This window comes from Castor canadensis, chromosome 8, assembly GCF_047511655.1.
Source record: "Castor canadensis chromosome 8, mCasCan1.hap1v2, whole genome shotgun sequence".
Taxonomy (NCBI): domain Eukaryota; kingdom Metazoa; phylum Chordata; class Mammalia; order Rodentia; family Castoridae; genus Castor; species Castor canadensis.
The window spans coordinates 91,607,908-91,632,486 of record NC_133393.1 but is presented as its reverse complement, the minus strand read 5'-3'; the positions used below and the strand labels follow the sequence as shown (position 1 = coordinate 91,632,486).

The window sequence follows — 24,579 nt, the reverse complement described above, 5'->3', positions numbered from 1 at the left end:
AGAGGTATAATTCAGAAGAAAGGGCATGCTAGCAAAGTAAGAGAACCACATTTCTTAGGATCCTTCACACCCAGAAAACACAAGTACAGAGAAGGACAAGATGATTTGGGCAGAACCTTTTCTGGCTCTAGAAAGTGTAGGAAACCACAATGAGTTGAACTACCACTTCCTCCCCTTGGACTCTATCAGTCACTCTCTTTCCACTTTTGAGTCTTTGGTACAGAAAGGAGAAAAATTCACTAAAAATCCCACATGGGCCATTTGGAGAAACAGAAACCTGCAAAAATGGGCTTTTTCAAACCCCAGCATCTGAGTGCTGAATGGGAGCAGATGACATGCATCTGGACCTGGGCAGAGAGGCCCAGCTGCTCAGCAGAGCTAGGGCCTGAGCAGCAGCTTCTCTACACTGGGACAGCTTCTCTGGGCAGCTGTCCTGGCTCTGCCCCAGGTCCGGGCAACTTGCCTGCTGAGTCCCCAGCTTTTCAGGTTCAGAACTTGTGCCCTGCCCCATCCATCTGTTTGATGGGCACATCAGTGTTCAGAAACAGCTCTAACTTACCAGAATTCTCAGGTTGATATTCACAAGTTATTATCATTCAAGAGCAATGTTTACTTGCAATGGATGAGACTTTTTAAAAAACATTTATAATAATTCCTTAGTCAAATATCTGTTGCTGAACATTTTCATTTTGTATAGTAAACCACATGTCATAAAAGGTGGAGGGAAACGGTCGGTGTAGATGTTATAGATTTCTAAACCCAAAAGAATCTTAGAAACTATGTCTTTTTTGTTACAAAAGGATAATGATATCTAATAAAAATTAGTAACTATTATATGGCTGGTACAAAAGTGGATGAGTCTTACTCTAATTCAGTGTTTTTACCAAATTCCATGAAAAGGGAGGGAAGGCACCTTGGAATGACAAACTGGCCATGTAATGAGGTACCTACCAAACTGCTGAAATGCATAAATAATTGAGAGCTAACTCATTATCTCAGTTCGTATCAGAGCTTTCCTTTATAACCAAAGGAAAAAATGAACAAAATTTCATTTAAAAACCTTCCGAAACCTTGAACTGCATCTAGTACAAAAAGGACACAGGATTATGTTTTCAGAAAGCACATAGGAAATATCATCAGAGCAGTTCATGGTGTCAAAGACATAGAGATACAGAGGTGCTTCATGTTTTCAAGGAAGAGCTGAGAGAGAGAGAGACAGAGAGAGAGAAAGAGACTATACCCTTGAGCAAGACGACAAACAGAAGAATACCCTAGAACTCCTCCTTAGGAATCATACAGTCTTCATCCATGTGTTTCAGCCACTGCTCATTAAAGAAAACATTTTTTTAAACAATCACAAAGCAGTTTCCTTTTTCATTAATAATATGTCTCTAGAAATTGTTTATGAAATGATTTCTTTAATGAGAGACACAGGATGCTGGATAAATTGAAAATACTGTATTTCAATAGTCTTAAAAATAGCTGTGATATATTGAGCATTTGTTCTGAGATAGACCCAAACTAAATATTCTACATTCCTTATTCCTATAGCTTTGTGACCACTCCTTTAGAATGGTAGTCCCCATTTTGCATCTGGGGACACTGAAGCTGGAGACATTATTTATTCCAGGACTACAGAACCAGAATCTGACTCCAAAGCTCACTCTCCTAACAATGAAGCTATTGGTGCTTACAAAATGTTGGCATTTTGGCCAGGACAATTATTCCTTGTGCTCAATAATCCTGTACTTTCATGGTATTCAACATCTTTGAGTTGAGGACATGAATACCTGTATCAGCTTCCCAATGCTATGAACACTAAAATTCTTTCACATTATTTTCAGACTTTCCATGGAGTCAGTACTCTCTATAGTCAAAACCAAAAACAACTGTTAAGGAAAATACTGAGTTCTAGAAACTTAAATTTAAAAAGAAATTTAAAAGTTTAGTTTAGTTTTTATACTTAATGATACAGAAAATAATAGGAATAAAGAGAACCAGGGAATGTTGGTTTTAGGTTTGCTTTTTATCTTTATACGTATATTTAGCATCTACTATGTACCAAAAATGTAGACATTTTCATCCCTATGTATAAAGGAATGTAACTGAGGAGAGATATATTATAACTAAGAAAATAATGTTTATTGAACTTAATTTGCTAAGCAGAAACTTTAATTAGGCTTCTTTCCACTATATTATAGTAACACTGTGGGTATTCAGTGGAGTCATCCTATTGGTGATTAGAAATGGAATTTGGGGACCCAGGAAAAAGAAATCCAACTGTGGTACAAACATGAAGTTAGAAAGAAGAGAATGAATATGAGAAAATCAGCCACATTTAGCATACTTGAGGAGTGCCTAGCACAATAAATTTTGTGATAAATATTGATAAATAATGTAACAGAAGTCAGATAAAATCAGGAAATATCTAGAATGGAGAAACATTAAAGAAACAAAGAGTAAAGCATATTCAGAGTCAGGGAAGCAGAGGAGGCACAGTCAGCAATCCTGAATGCCACCCACTGGGAGCAGTGAGGATGGGGAAAACCCTTTTAGAATTTAATAAGACATCTTAGAACTGAAAGCAAACAAACTCAAGACATTTCCAGAGTATAATAGATTTTTAAAGTTCAGCTTTAAAAATTCCTTGGGAAAGTCATCATCTACTAAGAAAAACACAACTTTCAAGTGATTTAAACATAAAAACAGTGTCAAGAAATTAACACAGAAAAAAAGTTGCTTACAACGATATGAACTATTTAGAGACAAGCTTCCAGTTAATTTACAGGAGTGTGAAAGAGTTATGAAAACAGATCAACTTTGGCCCAGATAGAGTATTAAGTATCTTCTCTGAGATAAACATGAGATGATTTGGGGGAAAACAGAATTCTTATTTATTTATTTATGCAGTACTAGGGATTGAACCCAAGGCTTCACACATGCTAAGCAAATACTCTACCACTCAAATCACAACCCTAGGCTTTTGTTGTTTGTTTGTTTGTTTTTACTTTTTTAATAGCATGTATTAATTATACAAAGGAGTTTCACCATGGTGTTCACATATGCATATATTGTGCTTAGGTCAGATTTGCCCCCTCTATTCCTCTTTCTTTTCTCTATCTCTCCCCACTTCTCCATCTTACTTTGTCTTTGAGATAGGGTCTTGCTAATCTCAACTGGGCTGGCCTCAACTCAATCTTTCTGATTTTGCCTTCTGAGCACTGGGATTACAGGTGTGTACTACCATGACCAGCAGGAGTTTCCATTTTTCAACAACTCTCCTGTGGATAGCAGTGGGATTCTAAGCCATAAGAGAGGAAGCCTCTCCCAGACTTACATCATTCAATGTGCTGGGTTTTTTTCCTTCAACAGGAAGAGATCTAGTGCTGCTTTGGAAAGACCAGGTAGTCCTCTGAAAGGAAAGGCTTCCTACTTCTGAACTCAGCAGCTACAGATGTTTTGTTCTTCAGCCTCCGGAGCTACAGCAAAGGATGTGGCTGGGTTGGAGGCGGGGACTGTGTAGACGTCTGTGTAGATGTGTGTGTGTGTGTGCATGTTCTTATTTCCGTTTCCCCTTTCAAGCCAGCAACAGCCATTGAATGAAAACAGACTCACCATCTACAACATGAGACTTTCTCATGGTCCTCACCTCTGTCCCCACACCTGGAAAAGACTCTACTCAGCTTAGAGAACTACTTTTCCTCAAATTCAGCTCTATACCAGCAGACAGGTAAGTACAGCTTTTACTTCAGTAAATGAATGATATTAGGAGATAGAAGGAAATGGGCCAGAGAAAAGTCAGAATATCAAGAAATAAGAAAAGTCAGGAGACACCCCATACACACATACAACTTCAAACTTACAAGCATCATCACTGTGTCTTTGGAATAAGGATGACCCATAACTTTTTTTTCCTTCCTCTTTACCACCAGAAAGGTAATCATTCTACACAGGGGTTCTTTTGATGACCTGAATTTATTAATTTTTCATTTTTCCCACCTGAAAAGTTCCTCTCTGTCTCTTGCTGAAGTCACTTTTGTGGTCATTTCAATAATTTTCCAACTTTGGAAAGTTCTCAAGGAAAAGTTTCCCACTTTCATAGCAGGCCCTGTTCTAGTTGCTATGACTCTGTCAGGAACATCCAGCCTGACCCAATTTTGTTTTCTGTGGATGAGACGTTTTGTTCAGAAGCTGAAAAAGAAAGTTGCTATGGAAATAAAGTATAGCAAGATATCGTGGGGTTACCTATGCAGGAGGATTTGCATAGTTGGACAATGCAAAGCCAGATTAACGTCGAACTCAAGATAGCTAAATATCCTGTTAGGATCTGTTTTCAGGTACCAGATCACAGAGATGAATATGTCGCATTCTCAACCACTGACATAGTACTGGGGGGAGGGGAGGGGTCTCAAACACCCCTTGTCTCAGTGATAGCAGGCTTAGTATGCCAACACCTCCTTTTTCTCTTGGGGAGGATGGAGGAGTGGAAAGATCTTTCACACTTGGGTTTTCCTGTACCCTTGCACACCACTGAACTTACCAGTGGTAGAAGAGAAGAGGTGGGTCCTCAGGGAGAAGCATGGACAAAATAAGAGAGTCCCATGGAATTGGTTTGATAAGTTGGTAAGGGTTTAGAAGTGATCTCCAAGGTAGTACTAGTGACTCTTGTCTACTATAGAGTAGAGAGCAAAGCCCTTGTAAATAGTTTGTGTTAGTGCCTAAGATAGGAGCTTAAGATAAGGATGGAGGCTTAAATCGTTTGTCCAAGCTTCAGACTCTGAGATTGTTTGGCTTGAGTGGTTAGAGCCACAGATGTGGATTCTTGTGTAACACAGCATTCGTGGAAAGAAAGGAAGCCAGGTTTATTGTCCATCTACTAAGAATATTATCAGAGATAACAAGCTGGAGATACGGCAGGAAGGATAGAAAGAGAGCTAACATGTAATTTCTTATTCATAGGTACTGAAGACCATTTAGACTATTTACAACTATACTAATAACATATTCTCATTCCTCTGGAAGTTAAGATGGAATCCTGAGATTAAGCATTTTCTAATGGCCAGAGACACCCAGCATAGTTATTTTCAGTTCAAGGTTTATGACTTGGATTCTAATAGAAAATGGAGAGAAAGGTTGGTCTCTGCCCATGTCATGACTCATATGCTTCATCTGGGCTACAGTAAAGGAAAAAAGGAAAAAAAATTCTTTCCTCTTGCAAGATGACAGCTGTTCTGTCTTCCGTCTAAGGGACAAGACCAAAGTGTTTAACTTAGTACCCACAGGACTCTGTGCCTTTCCCATACCCAAGCCTAATGCAAAATTTCCAAAACACAGATTTTGATTGAGAATAAAATTTAACCAAATATGCAGAGGAATGAGAAGAGTGTGTGTTTTTTTTTTTGTTTTTGGCTTGTTTTGTTTTGTTTTTTGAGAAAACAAGTGGGGAGGAGTACAGTAAAAATGAGCTTCATTATTAAGTAAATAAGACTGCAGAATTAATGATATTAATGATAATCAGAGCTAACTCAGTGATCAAGGAATCTGTTCACTCTTTCTACCATCTCTGGACAAAACCGGCCCAGATGAACTACTGTTTCTTATTCCTGATGTCTTTAAAAACCATCCAAATGAAAAAAATCAGCATCTCCCACACTGAAAACATGGTATTACTTTTTTTCCAAATGAACAACTTTACTATTTCCTGTAACAGTTTGCAAGCTCTCTGTAAAATTCATCCACATGCCGAAAGTAGAAGAAAGAAAGAGAAGGAAAGACAAAAAGGTCTTAGACAGTCTTCTTTCAGTATCCAGCTAAGCTTATTTGTGGGAAGAAGGGCATGATTAAGGAGAGGGAAAAGTCTTATATTGACTAACTGGTATTTTTCTTGCAGCTGTTTTCTAAATGACACCTTTCTTTTTCCTTGAAATAGATTGAAGTGCTCTCTTAGACCACAGACATCTTGGAATGCTCAAATGCTATACTTAGGGTAAGTTTTGTTCCAATGATCTTCCAAAGTGTAGTGATATGGAAGAGGATTAGAAACTAGAAAGATATTTCTCATCTAAGAAGGAATGTATATGACAGTCTGTTGCAGATTGGGGTATAGAGAATAGGGGACAGTCAACCAGCTTGAGGTAGAGTTTGTCCTATTCACAAACAGAAAGATATTGGCTGTTCTGGGATTTCCCCAAGAACTTTACAACAATAGGGATGTATATCTCAGCTGCGATGTGAAGGTCTTATGGGCTACATCATGGAAACCCATTTCCTTTTCTCTCTTCCTCCACTTGCTCTCACTTTCAGTCCCAATTCACAGGTACTGTTTGGGAGATAATTGTAATACAGACAGAACAGAAGAAATCCCTATATGATCCACATCCCTGGGAGAAGGTCTAGAGCACTGGACACACATCTAGGACTGGGCCTTAGAATGAAAAGTGGCAGGAGGAAGACTGCATGATATAAAGGAAGACAGTACACATCTAAGACGCAGAACTTGTGAGTTGGACTTCCATTTTCAACCACTAATGCTCTTTATGACTCTAGATAACAACTTCATCTTCTTCTTCTTCTTCTTCTTCTTCTTCTTCTTCTTCTTCCTTTTTCTCCTCCTCCTTCTTCTTCTTTTCCCCATCTCTCCTCACCTCTCTTCTCCCCTGCCCTCCCCTTCCCTCTCCTCTCTTCTCTCCTCTTCTCTCTGTCTCTCTCTCTCTCTGCATATTTATGTATTTATATACATTTGTTATATGCAGATTCCTCTAATGCAAAATGAGTGAACAGAATTAAGCTATCTTTCTGATTCCTTTGGGCATTAGATAGGAATGGGGATTTTCATTGCTCATTGTTCATCTCTGCCTAAGAGCAACATCCTTCTTTAACCATCTAGATGTTGCATATTCTATTGTAGTCTGCTGCTCACTCCTCCTTTCTCCTTCTTCCCTTACTCCTAAAATGTTCCAACTTTAGTAAATGGCTTAGACTGAAGACAGATTAATAATAATCATACCTATCATTTATTATATATTACCTGATTTTAACCTCCAATAACTCAAAAGTTTTGGCACATTATCTGTTATCAGATGGAACAAACTTAGGCATAGAGGAGGCACATAATTTTTATCAAGGACATATATGTGTGAGTAGACACAACTGTGATTCCAAACAAGATGTACTCTCATTCCAAGGCTCAAGACTTGCCTTTAACTTTTCTTCGTATCAGTTTTTAAATAAAACTCTGGAATTTGAAGAAAAAGCAGCATTTGAACATACTTATTGGGCTTCTTAAAAACATTCTTTTGTCAAAACATTTATGAGCAGATCTGATATTTGGCAGCTACAAGGTTTGATAGGTCCATCCTTGTTGTTGAAATACTTAAATGTGTCCATAGCAAATTAACATAAATACTAATTGCTCCAAGTCCTCTGAGTGCTGTTGAATAGTAGCCCAGCTGTCTGAGCTCCTTCCACAAAGTTCCCCACACTGGTCCTGAAAAGTCACTGCTATACCAACCAGGCACCAGCCACAAAATTGTGACTATTAACAGCTCTGATAGGTCAGTGCCCCCTCCACCCACACCATTGTTAAATATTCTGAATGTTACAAAAGTCTGGAAATGATGTGGAATGCTAGGCAGACTTTCTCTTCTCAGTTAGAAACTAATTGGGCCCTTGTGGGAAAAACTACTCTGTCAGTCTGAGACAGGCTAAACTGATTCATAATCACCTACTTGGAGACAAGAGGAAAACTATCCTAAACATATAAACAAAGGACCACTTACTTTGCTAAGATTTTCACACAGCAAGTGTAAATTGCAGCGAGTTTATGCTGCTTCATCTCTATTAAACTATAAAGTACACAGCATGTAAAATGGAGAATTTACTAAAACTGTTTCACTTTTCCTTTATCCCAGACAGTCACTGTTGACACTGGATGATGACTTTAGGCTATTTTCTTATTCTTTGTGGAAAGACTATAAAATAAAGTCAGACCAACTTGAGTTTAAATCTCAGCACCACAAGGTCCTAAATATGTGACCTTTCTTTGAGCTTCATTGACAATGATTAGCTCAAAAGTGTTTGTCAAGATTAAGTGAAGTAATTTGCAAGACTGGTTTGTGGATAAATAGGTACTCACCCAGATGGTTATTATAAAGTCCTATTGCTTTAACATGCCCATGTTGAAGCATAGTGAAAGTCTGTATCCTTTAGAAAAAGAGAGATAAGGAGTAGATAATGTTCTTAGTGCAGCAATAATGACACTCCCAAAGGGTTTCCACTGTTGCTACAGTTACTACTTCTGGTGATAATTTTAGAAAATACTCACTACTCTTATTAAACAATTCCCTTATCTTAAACAACTAGAACCAATTTCTTCTGTCTAACCTCCATCTTGACTCTTAGAATTTCTACTTTTACTATACCATGTATGGAACAAAGAAAAATCTTTTACTCTATTCAATTGTACTTAGAATCCAGAAGTCTCAACAAATTGTGGAGAAGAATTCAGGGAACAAAACTCTCAAACAAGATAAGGCAGTGGAAAGGACAAGGAGCCAGAAATATTAGCAAACAGGGAAAATAAGACCTTGAGGTAATTCAGGCAAGAAGAAATAGAATCAATGTGGGGCTTTTCTTGGTTAATGAGGAAGTGGAAGAAATGATATATTCAGGATTCAGGCTTCTATCTTTATAAAGGTTAGAGTAAATGTAATAGTATAATATAAACCAATACCAAAGAAGATGGTAGTCTGATTCCAAAAGGAACATTTGATTAAGAAACAAATGAAAACCTAAAAGGGAAAACTCTGGAAAATAATTTCATAAAAATAGGAGAATTTTTTAGTGTAAGCATTATACCTTTAGAGAGACTTGGGTGATCTTTATGCTATCCCAAAAAAGGACTGGAAAAACTATGCCCCCATGCCTTTTTTCCTCTTCACTGCCAGGAAAGTTGTGTGTGTGTGTGTGTGTGTGTGTGTGTGTGTGTGTGTGTGTGTGTATGATCTGAAGCCAGGAGCACTTGTCCTATGAAATATACTAGTTCAGGATAATTTTCTAGTATCAGTATGATTCATCCTCCTCTGCAGTTACAGCATTTACTGAGCCACCTTCATTTGAAAAGTACTGTGCCATGCCAGGAGAGAGGATTTAGGGGAAGTCACAAGGAATAATGCATAAGAGAGAGGTACCACTTACTCTCTTGTCAAATATGACACAGGCATGTGCACTAGTTTTTAGAGGATGATTAGAAAGAAGATGACTTGAGTAGAACTTTAAAGGGCAGATAGGACATATTTGGGGGAAGAGGATGGTGAATGGAACTTTATAAGTTAAAGCAAAGAAGCTGAAAATTCAAGAATTTCTGAGGATCAGGGAGCAACACAAGACATGGCTCCATCTCAGCTTCCCTTGTTCAGCATCCTTATTTTTCTGGAGCAGTGAAAGTTGTACATCTGGGAACCCCATTTGAGAAGAAATTTGTTAGTGGGAAGTAATTTCATAAACCACTTGACCACTTCCTATGTTTAATAGAAAAACTATATAAATGCATTTTCTTTTACAAATATGGTCCTTAAAGTATTTCACACTCAACTAGAATGTGTGACAATATATTACTGAAGGTAAATTTATACAACACTGAGTCCCATCAATTCACTGTCCAGACAATGAAACTGGTGTCCAAATAGAAAACCTAATTGACTTGCCAGAAGTCAACTAATTGGAAAAATATCCAAATGTCCTTATTCCTAGTCAATTCTCCTGTCACTACACCAAATTCAATTGTTTAACAAGGATATGTTTTTATATGACTTATTTGAAAGAAACATTTCCATGTCCTCTTTATTTCAAGGGGCCCCAAGACCTTCAAAGCTGCTATCTTGACATCTGTGTGTGCTTTTCACTGTTGGTATGATTAAAACTGATAATCACTTGCCACTTCCTCCAGATTTCCACAAATACCCCGTTTTTTTTATCTCCCAGCCATGCAGCTTCCTCCTAGTACCATGAGCAAGACACTTCAATTTCTCCTACCTCCTAGTATTGTTGTTCTTCTAGTATATCTGTATAATATACCATGAACAGTTCTTTACAACTCAAGTGTGGCAGATAATGGGGAAAATTTATTCAATCACCCTGTCCCATGTCCACTGTACCACAGTTGGAAAGATTGACTATCTTCAATCTTTTCTCTCAGATTTGAAGCCACTGTTGCATTTTTAAGTGAACAAATTAATCTACTCTCACCAAAATTACCTGGAAAATTACTGCCTTTTATAGTGGGAAGTAAAGCACTTACTCTGTCTAGTCTTTTTGTTGTCTTAACTATAAAAGCTATTTATGTGTAAGCCTTTCTTTGGAACCCTTTAAGCATTAAAGATTTTGTTTCTATGAGTATTTTCCTTTAGGTATTTAAATTAAGTAAAACTTCTGTATATAGGACATAACGACACAGCAAATAGAAATAGAAAGGAAAATAGAATTTCTCTTTTCAATAGGAACTCCTGGGGCAGAAACAAGTCATAGAATAACCTCTCATTTCTCCAACTTTCAGCCCCAAATATTTTTACATGCTTAATAAGCACATAATTGAATGATACTAATTACAGTTTTGAAGCTGATCTCCCTACATGTGTCTATGGTGACTCAGTTGTGAACTGGAACCCCATGGTGAATGGTCACCTGCAAAACATTAATTCACTTAGAGAATGAATATTTGTTAGGCAGCTATAGTATGTTGTATTCTGCATTAGGCACTAATTCAAACAAAAACCTCTGTCCTCTAAGAGCTTATGTTCTAATTAGAAGATTAAACAGTAAGTGAGATAAATTAATAAAAAATGTAAAATGTAGCTAAGGGTGATAACTAAAAAGAAGTCAAGCAGGGGAGGCACTCAGTGATTAAGGTGAGATCTGGAAGCAAGGTCTGGCTTCCTGAAGAAAGTCTGTTAAGACCTGGACTTTGTAGGTTAAGTGTGGCAAAGACTGAGGGAGAAGAAGAAGGAGATGAAAAGCCAGGCTCAAAAAAATCAAAGATTACATGTTTTTGCTCATATGTGGAAGCAAGACATACAAGTTAAATGTACACATAAATATATGATCTTAATGATGATAGATAGAAGATAGATAGGTAGGTAGGTAAATAGATAGGTAGATGGATGGATAGATAGATAGATAGATAGATAGATAGATAGATAGATAGAATTGTATTAGTAGGTCTGTCTGAGGGGACTATAGGAGGCAGGAGAGGAAAAGAAAATGTTAGAGATTGAAAAATACTGAAACAACCCATCTATACATGAATATAATGTAATGTAATGGACCATAACCTGTGAATAACAGGGGAATATGGTGATAGAGAAAGAGTAAACAATGGGGGGTAATCTGATTAAAGCATGATATATACAGGCCTGAAATGCCAAGGAAAAACCACCTTGAATTATCAATATACTCTTTAAAAATATGAAGGACAGGAGGGTAAAGCAGATCTTTTCTGGGGGGTGGGTACCAGTGGGCAGTAGGAAGGCATAAGGAAAGAGTGAATGAGGATAAATAAGGCAGATGTATTTTGTATTCATTTATGAAAATAGAATAATGAAACCTGTTGAAATTGTTCTAATAAGGGAGGGGAGGAGGAGGGAGTAAATTTAACTAAGATATATTCTAAGCACATATGCAAATACCACAATGTGTCTACCTGTACAACTATTATATGCTAATAAAAAAAGAAAGAAAGCATTTACAGAGAAGAGAGAGGCAAAAGGCTTCAAGAAAAAAAATAAGAAAAAGGAGTGGGAAGAAATTAGCTTGTATGACTGTGAGATATTTTCAGAGATATAAGAGGAATGCAAAATAGATTCATATCACAGAGGATGTTGAAAGCCTTTACCTATTATCTCAATTTGTGAGATTCTAACACTGTGTTAAGCAATATGGAGATTCAGTATCAAAATGAGGCATCCAGAAGTTTATAATAAGAAGCATCACATTTTAGACAAATAATGTCTTCAGCAATAAACTGAGACAAGAAAAAGGGATTGAGTTTTATAGTTTTGAAGCTGATCTCCTTACATGTGTCTGTGGTTGTACATTTAGTGAGTGGCAAAGTGTGGAAATCAGTTATCCCACATTCCCTCCTTCTGTTCTCACCCTTCCTCCCTCCCTCCTTTCCTTCCTTTTTGTCTTCCAGTCATCCTGATTTTCTGTCCCCCCTGCCTTCTTGTCCTCCTGTTTTCTTTTAAGTTTTTTTAACCACCTAAATCCACTAAAAACATCCTTTGCACCAAAGATTCCCTGTGACTTAAGTGAGGTCCATTTCCATGGTGGAATTAAAGGCAGTAGGCAAGTCAGCCTTTGGCATCTTCTTCTCTGGGATGACTGAGACCAAGCTCTTGAATATTTTGAAGGGCATTGCTATGGAAGCACACTCCAATCAAGAATTTTCAGACTTTCTTCCTAAGTTCTTTCTGATGGCAGTTTCACCTGCTATCACCCAAGGACAGCAAGTCATCTCTGCTATCCCTCTTTGTGGTTTCCCTAATACAAACTTACTTCAATGACTTAATTTCTCCTAAAAGGTATAAAGGGCCAGTTTTCCAAAGCACACACAAAATCTCATAGTGCTAACTGCCATCTTCCCTAAGGCAAAAGTCTTGGACTTGACCTGAAGTGAATGAATCTAGATCAAACAACAGTAACTATGCATTATTTTTCTCTGGATATGTTTTATCTGTAATAAGGAAAGGCATCTAAACAACTTTATTTCTGTAGTGGTACATTTTATGTTCAGAATGTTCTTTTCAAAAATTGCTATTTTAGAACCTAATGGTTTAATACCTCACTAATGATTTTGTTTTTTAGTTTTGAAAGAACAGACATCTCTGGAAACTGGCAGTCTTCTTATTTTTTTCCCTTTTATTTTCCCTTACTCCAATTCTTAAAAGTATAGCTCTGAAAAATGAAGTTGTTATGGCAGCTTAAAGGAATGAAGGGTAAGACGGTGAGAACCCTGGTGCCAAGTCTACTTTTCATTGTATATATGTGGGTGTGGCCCAAGGGAAGGAGGCAGCAGGACAGAGAACACATTAGCCTCCAGCATTTCTAAGGTCTATCTGGACTATTGACTAATTCTTTCCCTTACTTCCTCTTTGGATCTATGCCTAGAGCCATTGTTATGTATTTTTTGGAAGAAAACACAGGTGTTGGTTAGGTGGTGTTAAGTGAAATATAAATATATGATTAGTAATTATGTTGGTAAACTTGGTAACTGGGTTATATAGAAGCATAAGTTGACAAATTACAAAGTGATCACTCAAAGAGGAAAGTGCTGTCTGCTAATTGTTTTAGACAGTGTCTCCTTGTTTCTATCACATGATTTTTTTTTCCTGACAAAAGTCATATCTAGACTCCTAACATATCAAACAGGAAACAAATCAAGAAAAAAAAAAAACCAGAATGACTCTAAGTGGGGTGACATCCTGGTTATGGTACCTCAGAAAATCTGCTTGACCTTTGAAATTCTGCTTTTTTTTCTTTATCTTGATGAAGATAATATGAAGTGAATTTTATAAATTCAAACTAAAAACATTTTAGTTTGAATGGAAAATCTGAGAGACAAAATCCTTAAAGATTTTTTAAAAAGCCATTTTCTAATATAGCATTTCAGCTATCATGAGAGAAATTTTAAGTCAGAAAAGCTCAATGTCCCTTAAATCCTGTGATGTTTGAAGCTTTCAGACTTACTGATTTGAAAGACTCCCTGATATTTAGATTTTCAAAGTATTCCTTTTTGGGGAGAGGGTGAGGGAGCAAAAAAGCTAAGCATCTCCCGCCTCCTGATTAGGCAGAGAGAGGCATGGGAAATTTGGGGGCAACCTTGAGGGGGTGGTTTCTGAACAAAGGATGAAGAAGTATCACTATGCTTCATATCTCAAGACAGCATCAAGGTGGTGTGAGGCACCGAAGTGTGAGCCAAAGCCATGGAGGCCTCTGTGCTTAGCCCCACATCCTGGGAGAAACGGCGGGCCTGGATCCGACAGAGCCGTAACTGGCAGACCCAGGTACTGGAAGAGGAGGCTGCAGCTGCCCTGCTGGACGTCCCTGATCCTGAGCCTTCCAGCCTGGATGATGTATTCCAGGAAGGTAAGATACTGTTAGACATCACACAGATTTCCACAGTGTCTAGTGGTACAGAGAATTATCACAGGTACAGGTCTTTAGATGATGACTTGCAGGTGCTTTTTTTAGACTACCACTGCAGGGAGGCTCATTTTGACTATTAAATGAGTTTAAGAGAAGGGACATAAAAGAATACAAAATATGAATTAACTGTGAAATAAGAAAGTATAAGATTAGGAAAAAAGAAAGTGACACATTTTGTGTCATTCTGAGAAGCTTCTATAAGAATCCATGCCAGGAGTTGTCTGTGAATGAATATTTTGAGAGAACTAGAATCTAGTCACAACTCTGTCACTAATAAGCTGTGTGACCTTTGGGAAGTCACTCATCTAAGACTTACTTCTCCAATTAAAGTGGTAGCTCCTTGCCTCTCAGAGCTTCTTTGAAGTTCAAATGAGACCACAGACATGACAGTAAAATAAAAATTCTGATAAAAATTAAGTCATCCTTGCTTATTTGTTAGGAGATAAAAAACAGAGTTGAGAGCCCTTCCCTCGCCTCCCCTCCCCTCCCCTCCCCTCCCCTCCCTTCCCCTTCCCTTCCCTTCCCTTCCCTTCCCTTCTTCACCTCCCCCTTCTTCTTCTTACTCTTCTTCTTCTCTTCCCCTCCTCCTCCCCCTTCTCCTCTTCCTCTTCCTTTCCTCCTCCACTTTCTTCCTCTTCCTTTCCTCCTCCTGCTCCTCATCCTCTCCTTCTTCTGGAGAAGGAGCTATCCCTGTTGCTAAAACTTGGGGAAAAGAAAGCAGTGATGGCTTGGGCATTTTCTGTGTTCCCAGGTGGAAGGGAGAAGGGAGGCAGAGAAAGAAGACAATCCACTATTTTTATATATGAGTATATTCTTCTCTTATCTCAAAGAAAAAGCTATATGGAAAAAAAAAGAGTCGTGATACAGCTTAAACCAAGACAACCTGTAGAATGGGCTGAGTTGCACAGAAGAGGTCTGGTTTCCGTCAATTCTAACAATAAGCTGGTGTCTGACTTTTCTAGGGAATCCAATCAGTAAGATTGAAGACTGGCTGCAGGACTGTGGGTAAGTGCTCGACAAGCAGTGGGACTGGATGTGGGTGATGGCTGAGTGTGCTAGCAAGAATGACCCTTAGGAGCTCAAAGACAAAAAAATGGGTTTGAACTGAGCCTGAGGAAGTGAGATTGAGACAGTGGTTGGCAGGGATGTTGAGGGGGTCGATTGGTGTCCAGGCTGTGAGTCAAATGCAACACTGGATGGAGGCTAAATTAAGCTGAAGGCCTGGGAATGCAAGTTGGTTCTGGGTTAAAGCTAACAGCAGATAGAAATCTGCATCCATGGGAAATGGCTGAGCTGAGTTCCAGATACCCTCTCTACTGCTTTCCCTTTCAGACTGGAGTCTTACATTGTGTGACAAAAAAGAAAGAATTAGAAAGTGGGTCATTCTTCCTGAGGAGTAGTGCACAACTGTATTGTTTATACTTGTCAAAAGAGGAGAAGGGGCCCAGGGTTGGCACAGGAAGGAGGACACTCAAAGTAGTGAACATTCATGCACTTCAATGGAATATATATTATATCTTTGCTCAGAAACATTTAAAAATAGAAAATTGCCCCCCTCTAAGCCATTTTAGACTCAGTCTCATCAGACACAAAGGAAAGCTTCTGTGACCTAATTAAGCCTGATTGTTCCTATGAGAGTGAGTTTTCAGAATGTATAACTCCTTCCTGCTCCTTATTTTCCCTCTAGGAATGTCTCGAGCTTTATATAGTCTTTAATTTAAACTCATCTATTAGCTGACATAAATAAACCCATCCTTGCTACTCTAGTAAGAAATAAATAGTACTGAATAAGCTAAGGTTGTTTATTTTAACTCTGCTGTGGAAGGCAATGCCAATATGAATTCATTTTGTATTTGTTTTTGTTGTTTACAAAATGTATTGTCCTTTTTGTCCTAATCTTATTCATAATTCATTGACTTGAAAGTCAATTTAGGGGGTGGGGAGGATCCTCAAAAAACTGGAAGAAAAAGCATGATTATAGTATAATGTTTGCAGGTTTTGGGAAACCTCTGAATTGAGAACTGTCCTGGATTTTAATGGGTATACCAGACATGCTTATGAGAGACAGTCAATGTCTTTATTTTATTAGCTACTCTTATCAAGTCAATGGTTATTAACTGTGCACTTGCTAAATGTCTGATTTGTCTTAATGGCCTTAATGGTGCTGTGTATTTTAAAATATGCTCCTTGATTTCAAATATACTTCATTCTAGCTGAAATGAATGAATTCTCAAAAATAAAAGATTGTGACTTCTAGAAATCACCTTTCCCCATCCCTGGACCAAAATTTATGATGAAAATGTGGTCTAGGGAGTGAAAGTTTCCAAGCTTTGAGACTAATTCTTGTATAACCAACTGTAATAAAGTAATTGAAATTCTATCCATTTCAGACTCTTAACCAGTAAAGTAAGAAAGTAACATCACAAAGTGCCAAAGTTCTTGTGAGGCTTAAATCAGATGATGCATGTGTTAGTGCTCTATGCTCTGCAAAGCTGTTTAAAAAGGGAAGCTTCAAGCCAGTCATGGTGGTATGAGTTTGCTGTCCCAGATACTCAGGAGGCTAAAGCAAAAGGATTCCTTGAGTCTAGGAATTTAAGGCCAGCTATTCACTGGGAAACAGTAGCAAGACTCTTAAAGAAAAAAAAAGCTCATGCCTACAATCCTAGATACTCAGGAGGTAGAGGTCAGGAGGATCACAGTTTGAGGACAGAGCCCACCTGGTCAAATAAGCTGAGTGTGGTGGTGTGCACCTGTATTCCCAGCTATGTGGGAGATATAGTTAGGAGAATTGGAGAATTGTGGTCCAGGCAGGCTCTGGGCAGAAAGATATGAGACCTTATCTAAAAAACAGCAGAAAAACAGAAACAGCTGGAGGCATGGTTCAAGGACAAGGCCCTGAGTTCAAACCCCAGTACACTCCCCAAAAGTAATAAATAAATAAAAGGAGGAGGTTTGTATGTACTTATAATATTATAAAATAAATCCATATACCTACAAATCAATTTATCTATCTATCTACACCTCTTTATTTATCAGAAAAAGAATACCTAGAAATTATATATACCAAATTTTGAGTAGTAAATAAAAACCACTAGAAAGAAAAAGAACAGAAAGAATGGAAGTTCAATAAAACTTCAGTTATATTTGTAATATTTTATTGTAGTATTTTACATTCTATTATATATTATTTAATATTTTATTTCTTTCTGAAGATACATCAAAATGTTTATATGCATAATAATGAATGGAAGATACAAGGATATCTGTCATACTTCTTTACTTTCCTGTGTTTTGAAAAAGTTTCAGTATTTAAACGTTAAAAAGTCCATAAGGAAGTCTATTAACATGCTTACGTTTATCTCTGGAAGAAGGTGAATTGCTAAACTTAGAAAATGTTTCCCATTTTGTCTATTTTTTAATTCTCTGTAATAAATACGTAATACAGCCATGCACTGCATGTGAACATATCAGTCAATGACAACCTGCATATACAACAGCAATCCCCTAAGATTATATTGCCAGTGACATCGTAGCTGTCTTACAATGTGTCTTACACTTGATAATGTCTGCACACTGATGAAATAATGATGTATTTCTCAGAATGTATCCAGTCATTAGGCACATAAACTCATGTATTTCTCAGAATATATGCCTATAATTTTCACTCTAAAATTGAATGATGATGATTATGGTTAGTAATAGTGAAAGCTCACTGGACCTTTGATAAAAAATAATGAAGAAGATAGAGGAAAGACACATTTACTGCATTTACATTTACTGCATTACTATGGCCTTTGATTCTCAGGCTGCCGGGACCACAGAGGAAAGAGGATGGATGAGTAACCCATAGTCACTGGTTATTTGTCCACAAGTTGGCCAGTTTCCTGGGAGGTATTTTCAAATTTGGTTTCAAGACCATATAGTTTCAATTTTCTGTCCAAAGCCAGACACCTGCTTTAACAAGAGGGTTTTCTTTTCTGACAAGTTCTCAAAGAAACTTCACCATTTTCCCTGGTAATTTAGTATTAATGTCTCTCAGTGCAATTGAATCTAGTGGCAGTCCACTCTGCTACTGGATTAGGACATGTGTACCTTTACAAGCTGTGGTTCTCCTTTTTTCTTTCTCTTCTTTACCTCTCAAGGGGTTTTCTGGTCCATGAATGTGTTCACTGTGAGTCACCAGAGGTTAAAGTCTGAAGTGCAAAAATCATCTCTGTGGGCTTCACCTTAAATCTCTGTAGGCAAACATCTGTGGAAAGTGCTAGAAATCACCACTAACTTCTTCTCACAATCCAGGTCCCCATTGTTTGTGAATTGGATATAACAAAAGAGCAGCACCTTCACTCTTCTGTTTCAGATTTGAAGTTGTGGTAAGGGACCTTTCAATACATAGGTAGAAAGAAGGGAGTACTTATGGATCTAGTTCCTAATCACTGATTTTATAGCTTATGCAATAACCCTTGAAATGCCTTGTACTTGGATGATGACCAAGAAGTTTCAAATCATCATGCTTCATAAGAAGGCATCAATAAAGCCAGTCCTTGTCCTTGCTGCTGGGGTAGATTCCACATATACATAGAAAAGCCTACTGCTTCAAGGCTTATCCTAGGCTGGTCCTCAAAAAGTGATTATAAATTGCTAGCGAGGGTGCAACCAGAGTACTATAGGATGAATAAACAAAAAAGACTTGTATCTAATGAATAGTAATGAAAGTTGCTTTGAGCAAATCAGGAATTTTATGTCATATTTTAATGTAAATTTTATTGAAATATAGTATATGTATCAATAGCATTTTAATTTTAATATAAATTATATTGAAGCATAATATTCTTACTGAAAAAAATGAGTATTAAATATACAGCTTAATGAATTTTCATAAAGGGAATACAATCAAGAATTCTAAAGTAAAACATTACCAATACTTTAAAAACCTCCCTTCTGCCTCCTTCCAGTCACTACTCTGCCTCCAAAGGTAACTAATACCTTGACATAACACTACCAATAAATTTTGGATTTTTTTGAACTTTATGTAAATAGAATCACACAATATGTACTGTTTTATCTCTGTGTATTTATTTTCATTTTATTTTTCACTTAGCATTATATTGGTGACATTCATCCAGATATTTGCATGTGACTAAAGGATATTCTTTTTTATTGTTGTGTAGTATTAAACTATATACTTATTATGAAATGTTTCCATTTTATAAAATCTGAATGGAAACATTTCATAATAGTAGAGTTCTGGGTCTTTCTTTCTGAGTTATTATAGCTATTTCTTATGGTAAATACATCAAGTACAACCTACAAATAGAATGATAGTCTGTTTTCATGTAGTTCTCATATTAGTAGGCTTTAAAAGTTGCATCCCTAATCATAAAATCTCAAATGCTCCAAAATCTGAAAATTTTTGATTGCCATCATGACACCATGAGTGGAAAATTCCACACCTGACTCATGAGATGGGTCATAGTCAAAATGCAGGCACTTTATATAAAATATTGTATAAAGTTAATTTCAGGCTATGTGTATAAATTATATATGAAGCCCAAATGAAGTTCAGGGCTGGAAGTATGGCTTAACTAGTAGAGTGCTTGCTTACCAAGCGCAAAGCCCTGAGTTCAAACTCTGGTCTTGCCAAAATAAAAAAGGCTTTAAACCAATAGGGTGTAATGAGACACACCTATAATCCCAGCATGTGGGAGGCTGAGGTAGTAGGATTGCAAGTTCAAGGTCAACCTGGGCTACATAACAAGACCCTGCCGCAAAAAAACAAATCCAACTGAATAAATTAATTTCATGTTTAGAGTTAGGGCTCTTCCCTATTTTATTATGTATATACAAATATTAGAAAATCATAAAAATCTGAAATAACCCTTCTGATCTCAAGCATTTCAGATAAAGGATACGCAATCTGTACCGTGTAGCTATAAAACAAATTTACATGCAACAGTAAAATCAACATTCTAGTTGTAGATAACTGTATTAGTTATCATAATGCTTTGGTAGTCTCAGTCTATATTAATTTCTATTAATATTTTAATATTATATATAAGCACATTTGTCTGTCTTATTATATAACAACATATTACTGGGTAATTATATGTAAGGAAGGAAGTATACATTTGTACTTCTAGTTGTATTATTAGAGTTAGCCATTCTTAATAATCTCGAGTATAATTTCACATTTTATAATGTACTGCGACATATAGTTTCTACATAAAGACATAAAAATTCGGATTTTGGAATTCATGGTTGATTTTTTTTCCCCTATTGAAAGGAAGGTACTAGGTACTCTTTGCTGCCTAAGAGTTATCAGCACTGCTGGACACAGACAAAGGGGAAGGCTAGTTAAGGACCAGGTCCAATGGATGCACTTCAGGCTATTTCCCTGGTAACTCATTTTTACCCACCTGTCTTCATTCCAGCATCCACTTGAGATTACATTCAAAGTCTCATATACAACTTTCATGTAGAAAACTCACAACATGTCATCTCCTGATGGAGTGATAGAATGATGAAATCTAGAAATCCAAGTCCTCTTACATAGTATTTGAGAATATAACAGCAACAAGCCAGGACCGGAATGCACGCACACTGGTCCCAGTCCAAAGCTTTTTCACAGATTCTTTCACTTATTTTGGTCAGAGAGAACTTCTTGTTTGTAAAACAGAGTTGTTTCTCACTACCATTTATGCTGATTTCTGTTTGTTCTTCTGGTAGAGATGTTTGATAAGAATGTATCTCAAAATCTAAAAATATCTCTAACCAGGATGCAATTTCTGTTGTTTCCTGAAAGACATGATATTCGGTAAGAACATAGTTCCATGAAAAATAAGAGGATACAGGTGAACAAGGTAACCTAAAATTTTTAAGAAAAAAAGATTGCTATTTGTATTAGTGATTTGGAAAGTATGGCACCAAAAATCTCTCTTCTACAAATATTTCTCTCCAAATTTGCTTCTTTATTTTTCCTTTCCTATTTTATCTAAAGACTGAAGACAATTATTGTAAAGCTGACTTTAGACATTGTAGTCAAGACAACAACACCACAATCAAAAGTACAGCACATTCTAGTCCCAGCATCTCATGACTACATTTATGAGTGTGTCAGTCAAGTAACCACTCTGTCTTAGTTTTCTCCAATATAAAAGCAATTAAGTACTGCTGAGTCCCATTGGAAAATGATATGAACATGTGGGAAATATTTAAGGAAAAAAAAACCATTGGAAAACATAGTAATTGTTTTTGGGTTTTAGAGACTCTGAGGAGGGACTTTCTGAGGAAACAGGACAGTCCATCTATAGTGGTGAGTATAGACTCTTCTGTTGTTCTTCTACCTTCATAGTGATACAGCTGCATGAATGTGTGTGTGAATGTTGATCCACATACACATGCATAAGAATGCTTGACTGTCTTAAGGGTCTGCAAAACACCTTTAAGTTGTCATAGGGAAGTTAAGAAAGTCCCAAAGAAAGTGCTGGCTCAGAGCCACAAGTTGATTATCTCCTGCTATCAGAGCAACCACTGCATGGTAAAAGAACCTTATAAAACGTGTGCATTTATGTACATATGAATGTATACCCTCATGTTTACTATGTGGCAGATGATTGTGTGATTGGCAAGTGAGTGTGTGCATGATCCTGAATAAAAACATGAATGTGGTTACTAAGATATTGTACATAAAACTGGATAGAAGTTTTGCAAACATGTGAATGAATATCTAGTATGATTGTGTGGTTGTATAAGTCTAAGAACATGTAGATGTTCAAGTATGCAGTTGTGTGCGCATGTGTGTATGTGTTCTGGGCTGGTTTTCTGTGATCTTTGTTTGATTATTTGACAGAGTACTCCAGCCATGGGACCAGCTTTGAAGATGACTTGACCCTTGGAGCAGAGGGTGAGTTGAGTAATTTTCTGAAGCTGAGATCAGGGAACAATCTACACATTGTCTAAATTAAGGATAGGATGGAAGGGGAAAACTTCAGAAAGAGGTAGGCTTTCCCTGGGGTCCTATCTGGAGGGAAAGAATAGTCTATGATGTAATGTAAAAACAGAAAGTAACACATGCTCAGAAACACTTCCTCACCAGTCTGTCAGGACTCCTACTGGACTATGACTAAAGCTTTCCCTTAGTCCCTGGAAAGATAACATATAAATCACCTTAACATTTGCTGCTCAGATATCATTGAGACTGTTTTCTCTGTATGGAGCCCAAAGAAGTCTGAGAACTGAGTTTTACAGGTAGACTGCACTGCGGGAGGATAAGGGCTTAAATAAAAGGTGGAAGCACAGTTACCTACCAATATCTCATACAACCTCTACAGACCCAAATGATAGGACAGGAGCCTGAGCTAGGAGAGTTGAATAGCTTTCCTCCTCAGGATAGAGGGCTCTCTTGCCTAGACGTTAGTTATGGTTTAAAAATTCAGAGACTTTAGGCCACACAATCTCTGCTTTATCTGCCCCCTTCCTAGGCTGTGCTAGGTAATCTTGAGACCCCCACTAAGAACAGAGTTCATGAGTTTCAGATAGCCTGTGGCAGTGATACAGGAAAACAGGAGGGCTGTTTTAGTTCAGGGAAGCAACTCAGGTGGTTTTGTTTTCCTTTCTAACTAATTTTTTGCCTTTCTGTTCTTATCTAGCCACACTGTTGGCCACCAATGGTAAACTCTTCTCCAGGTAAGTGGTAGGTTCAGCCAGACTGAATGATGTCTCCTTCAGCAATCAGTGAACTGGGGGAATACCAGAGTTGGGCAAATAAAAAAACAAAGAGTTAAAGATACAGAAGACTTTCTAATCAGCAATGAGGGCATATACTGAGCTTCCTCAACAAATGGTTAAAAGGTAACTAGCAGAGGGTGATTGAAGTGCAGGCTGGTGACTAGATTTGTATGATATCACCTTTGATCTCTGCAGGAGTTTCCTACAGACAGCCAGGCCTTGTCAGCTACTTGATCTTGGCTGTAGTTTGGCTTCCAGCAGCCTGACTGGTGGGACCAACAAGACTAGCTCAAGGTAGGTACTAAATCTGATAGAGCTGGTAGGGTGGGGAAGATGAGAAACAGAGGAGAATAGAATGCTTTTTTTCTGGGATATCTTCCTAGAGCCTTTACATACTACACATACTTAAGAAATATGAGCATATTTGCATCAAGAATACTGGGGGCTACAGAGGAATCTTCTCAGAGCAGAATGCTAAGTATAAAATATAAATATTTCCTTCCACTGAACCTTACATTCCAAGAGTAGTAATGATACCATCTCAGTGCCTGGACTCATAGTAGATGCTCAGTTCACAAGTGTGCTGATTAATCAGCCAATTTGTTGATTGCATGAAGCAATAACATATAAATTTAATGCAGGGCAGACAATAACTGTATGAAACTTGTAAAGCCAAAGTACACAAAGTAGTTGCCCCCAAGGTCTTACCCACTCCATAGATTGGACTAGATGTGCAGACAGATAAATGTAAAGCAAGATGGAAAGTGATGAGAACTGGTGTGGTGCAATGAAAAATGTAAAGAATTTGAAGTCAAAATTTGAATTTAAGACCTGGTTCTGAGACTTAACTTTTGTCATATGACTGTTTAGTGATTCATCCTTACAGAGCTTTAGCCCTAGACACACTCCAGTTTAATGAAATGAGAATGTCTCAAGATAGGATTCAAGTATCTGAATTTTTTTAAAACCTCACAACATGATCCTAATATACAGCGATGGTTATGAAACACTGATCTAGTCAGTCTTATGTTGGTAATTCACAGATCAGGAAACTTAGAACCATGGAGGTAAAATTAGCAGTTAGCTGGTAAGCCCAAAAGTAGATTCAGATTCCAACTATCTAGCCATTAATCAAACAAGGTCCTAGCAACCTTTTGAAAGAGAATGCCAGTGACTATATAAGGCCTCAAAAAATCTGGTCCCATTGTTGAAATGTACTAATTGAGTACTTGTGTCACCCAGCATGGTGGCACTCAGTTTTGGATATAGGTATAGGTTGGTGCCTTAAGGAGAGAGACAGATAGGGTGACCCCTTGCTCTATGACACCAGGCTTCTCTCCTAAAAATAGTGCTAGAAATAGGTACACACGTATTTTAGAGGTGCTAAACACCTCTTAAAATAATACTTGAATGTACCCATTGACTAGTTTTTTACCTTCAAAATAAAATTAGATATATGTTTCTTTCATACTCATTGACAAATTGTCTCACACAACATAGGGCAAATTGAGTGTCAAGTTGCAAGTCCCTTGGCTAAAACCAGATCTATCACTATGTATGAGGTGGGAACTAACTAGTTAATGTAACCACAAAAATTCTTTGCATTTATACTGGTTTTCATTTTTCTCAAAATGTTTTCATATTTACTGAAATTTA

At 37.4% G+C, this 24,579-nt stretch overlaps 1 protein-coding gene across 3 annotated transcripts in view; it reads left to right on the top strand.

The window, feature by feature from the left end:
* Positions 1 to 3,580: 3,580 nt before the first annotated feature.
* Positions 3,581 to 24,579, top strand: part of Tespa1 (thymocyte expressed, positive selection associated 1) — a 35,350-nt gene continuing 14,351 nt past the window's right edge. For 2 of the 3 annotated variants that reach the window (XM_020154854.2, XM_074083557.1), the window contains exons 1-9: positions 3,581 to 3,730; positions 5,930 to 5,986; positions 6,304 to 6,498; positions 13,933 to 14,139; positions 15,162 to 15,204; positions 21,459 to 21,508; positions 22,046 to 22,099; positions 22,845 to 22,881; positions 23,119 to 23,217. In XM_020154854.2, the coding sequence (XP_020010443.2) occupies positions 13,977 to 14,139; positions 15,162 to 15,204; positions 21,459 to 21,508; positions 22,046 to 22,099; positions 22,845 to 22,881; positions 23,119 to 23,217 (446 nt within the window). In that variant the 5' untranslated portion in view covers positions 3,581 to 3,730; positions 5,930 to 5,986; positions 6,304 to 6,498; positions 13,933 to 13,976. The remainder of the gene's footprint in view (positions 3,731 to 5,929; positions 5,987 to 6,303; positions 6,499 to 13,932; positions 14,140 to 15,161; positions 15,205 to 21,458; positions 21,509 to 22,045; positions 22,100 to 22,844; positions 22,882 to 23,118; positions 23,218 to 24,579) is intronic. The other variant, XM_020154855.2, reaches the window with a different exon arrangement.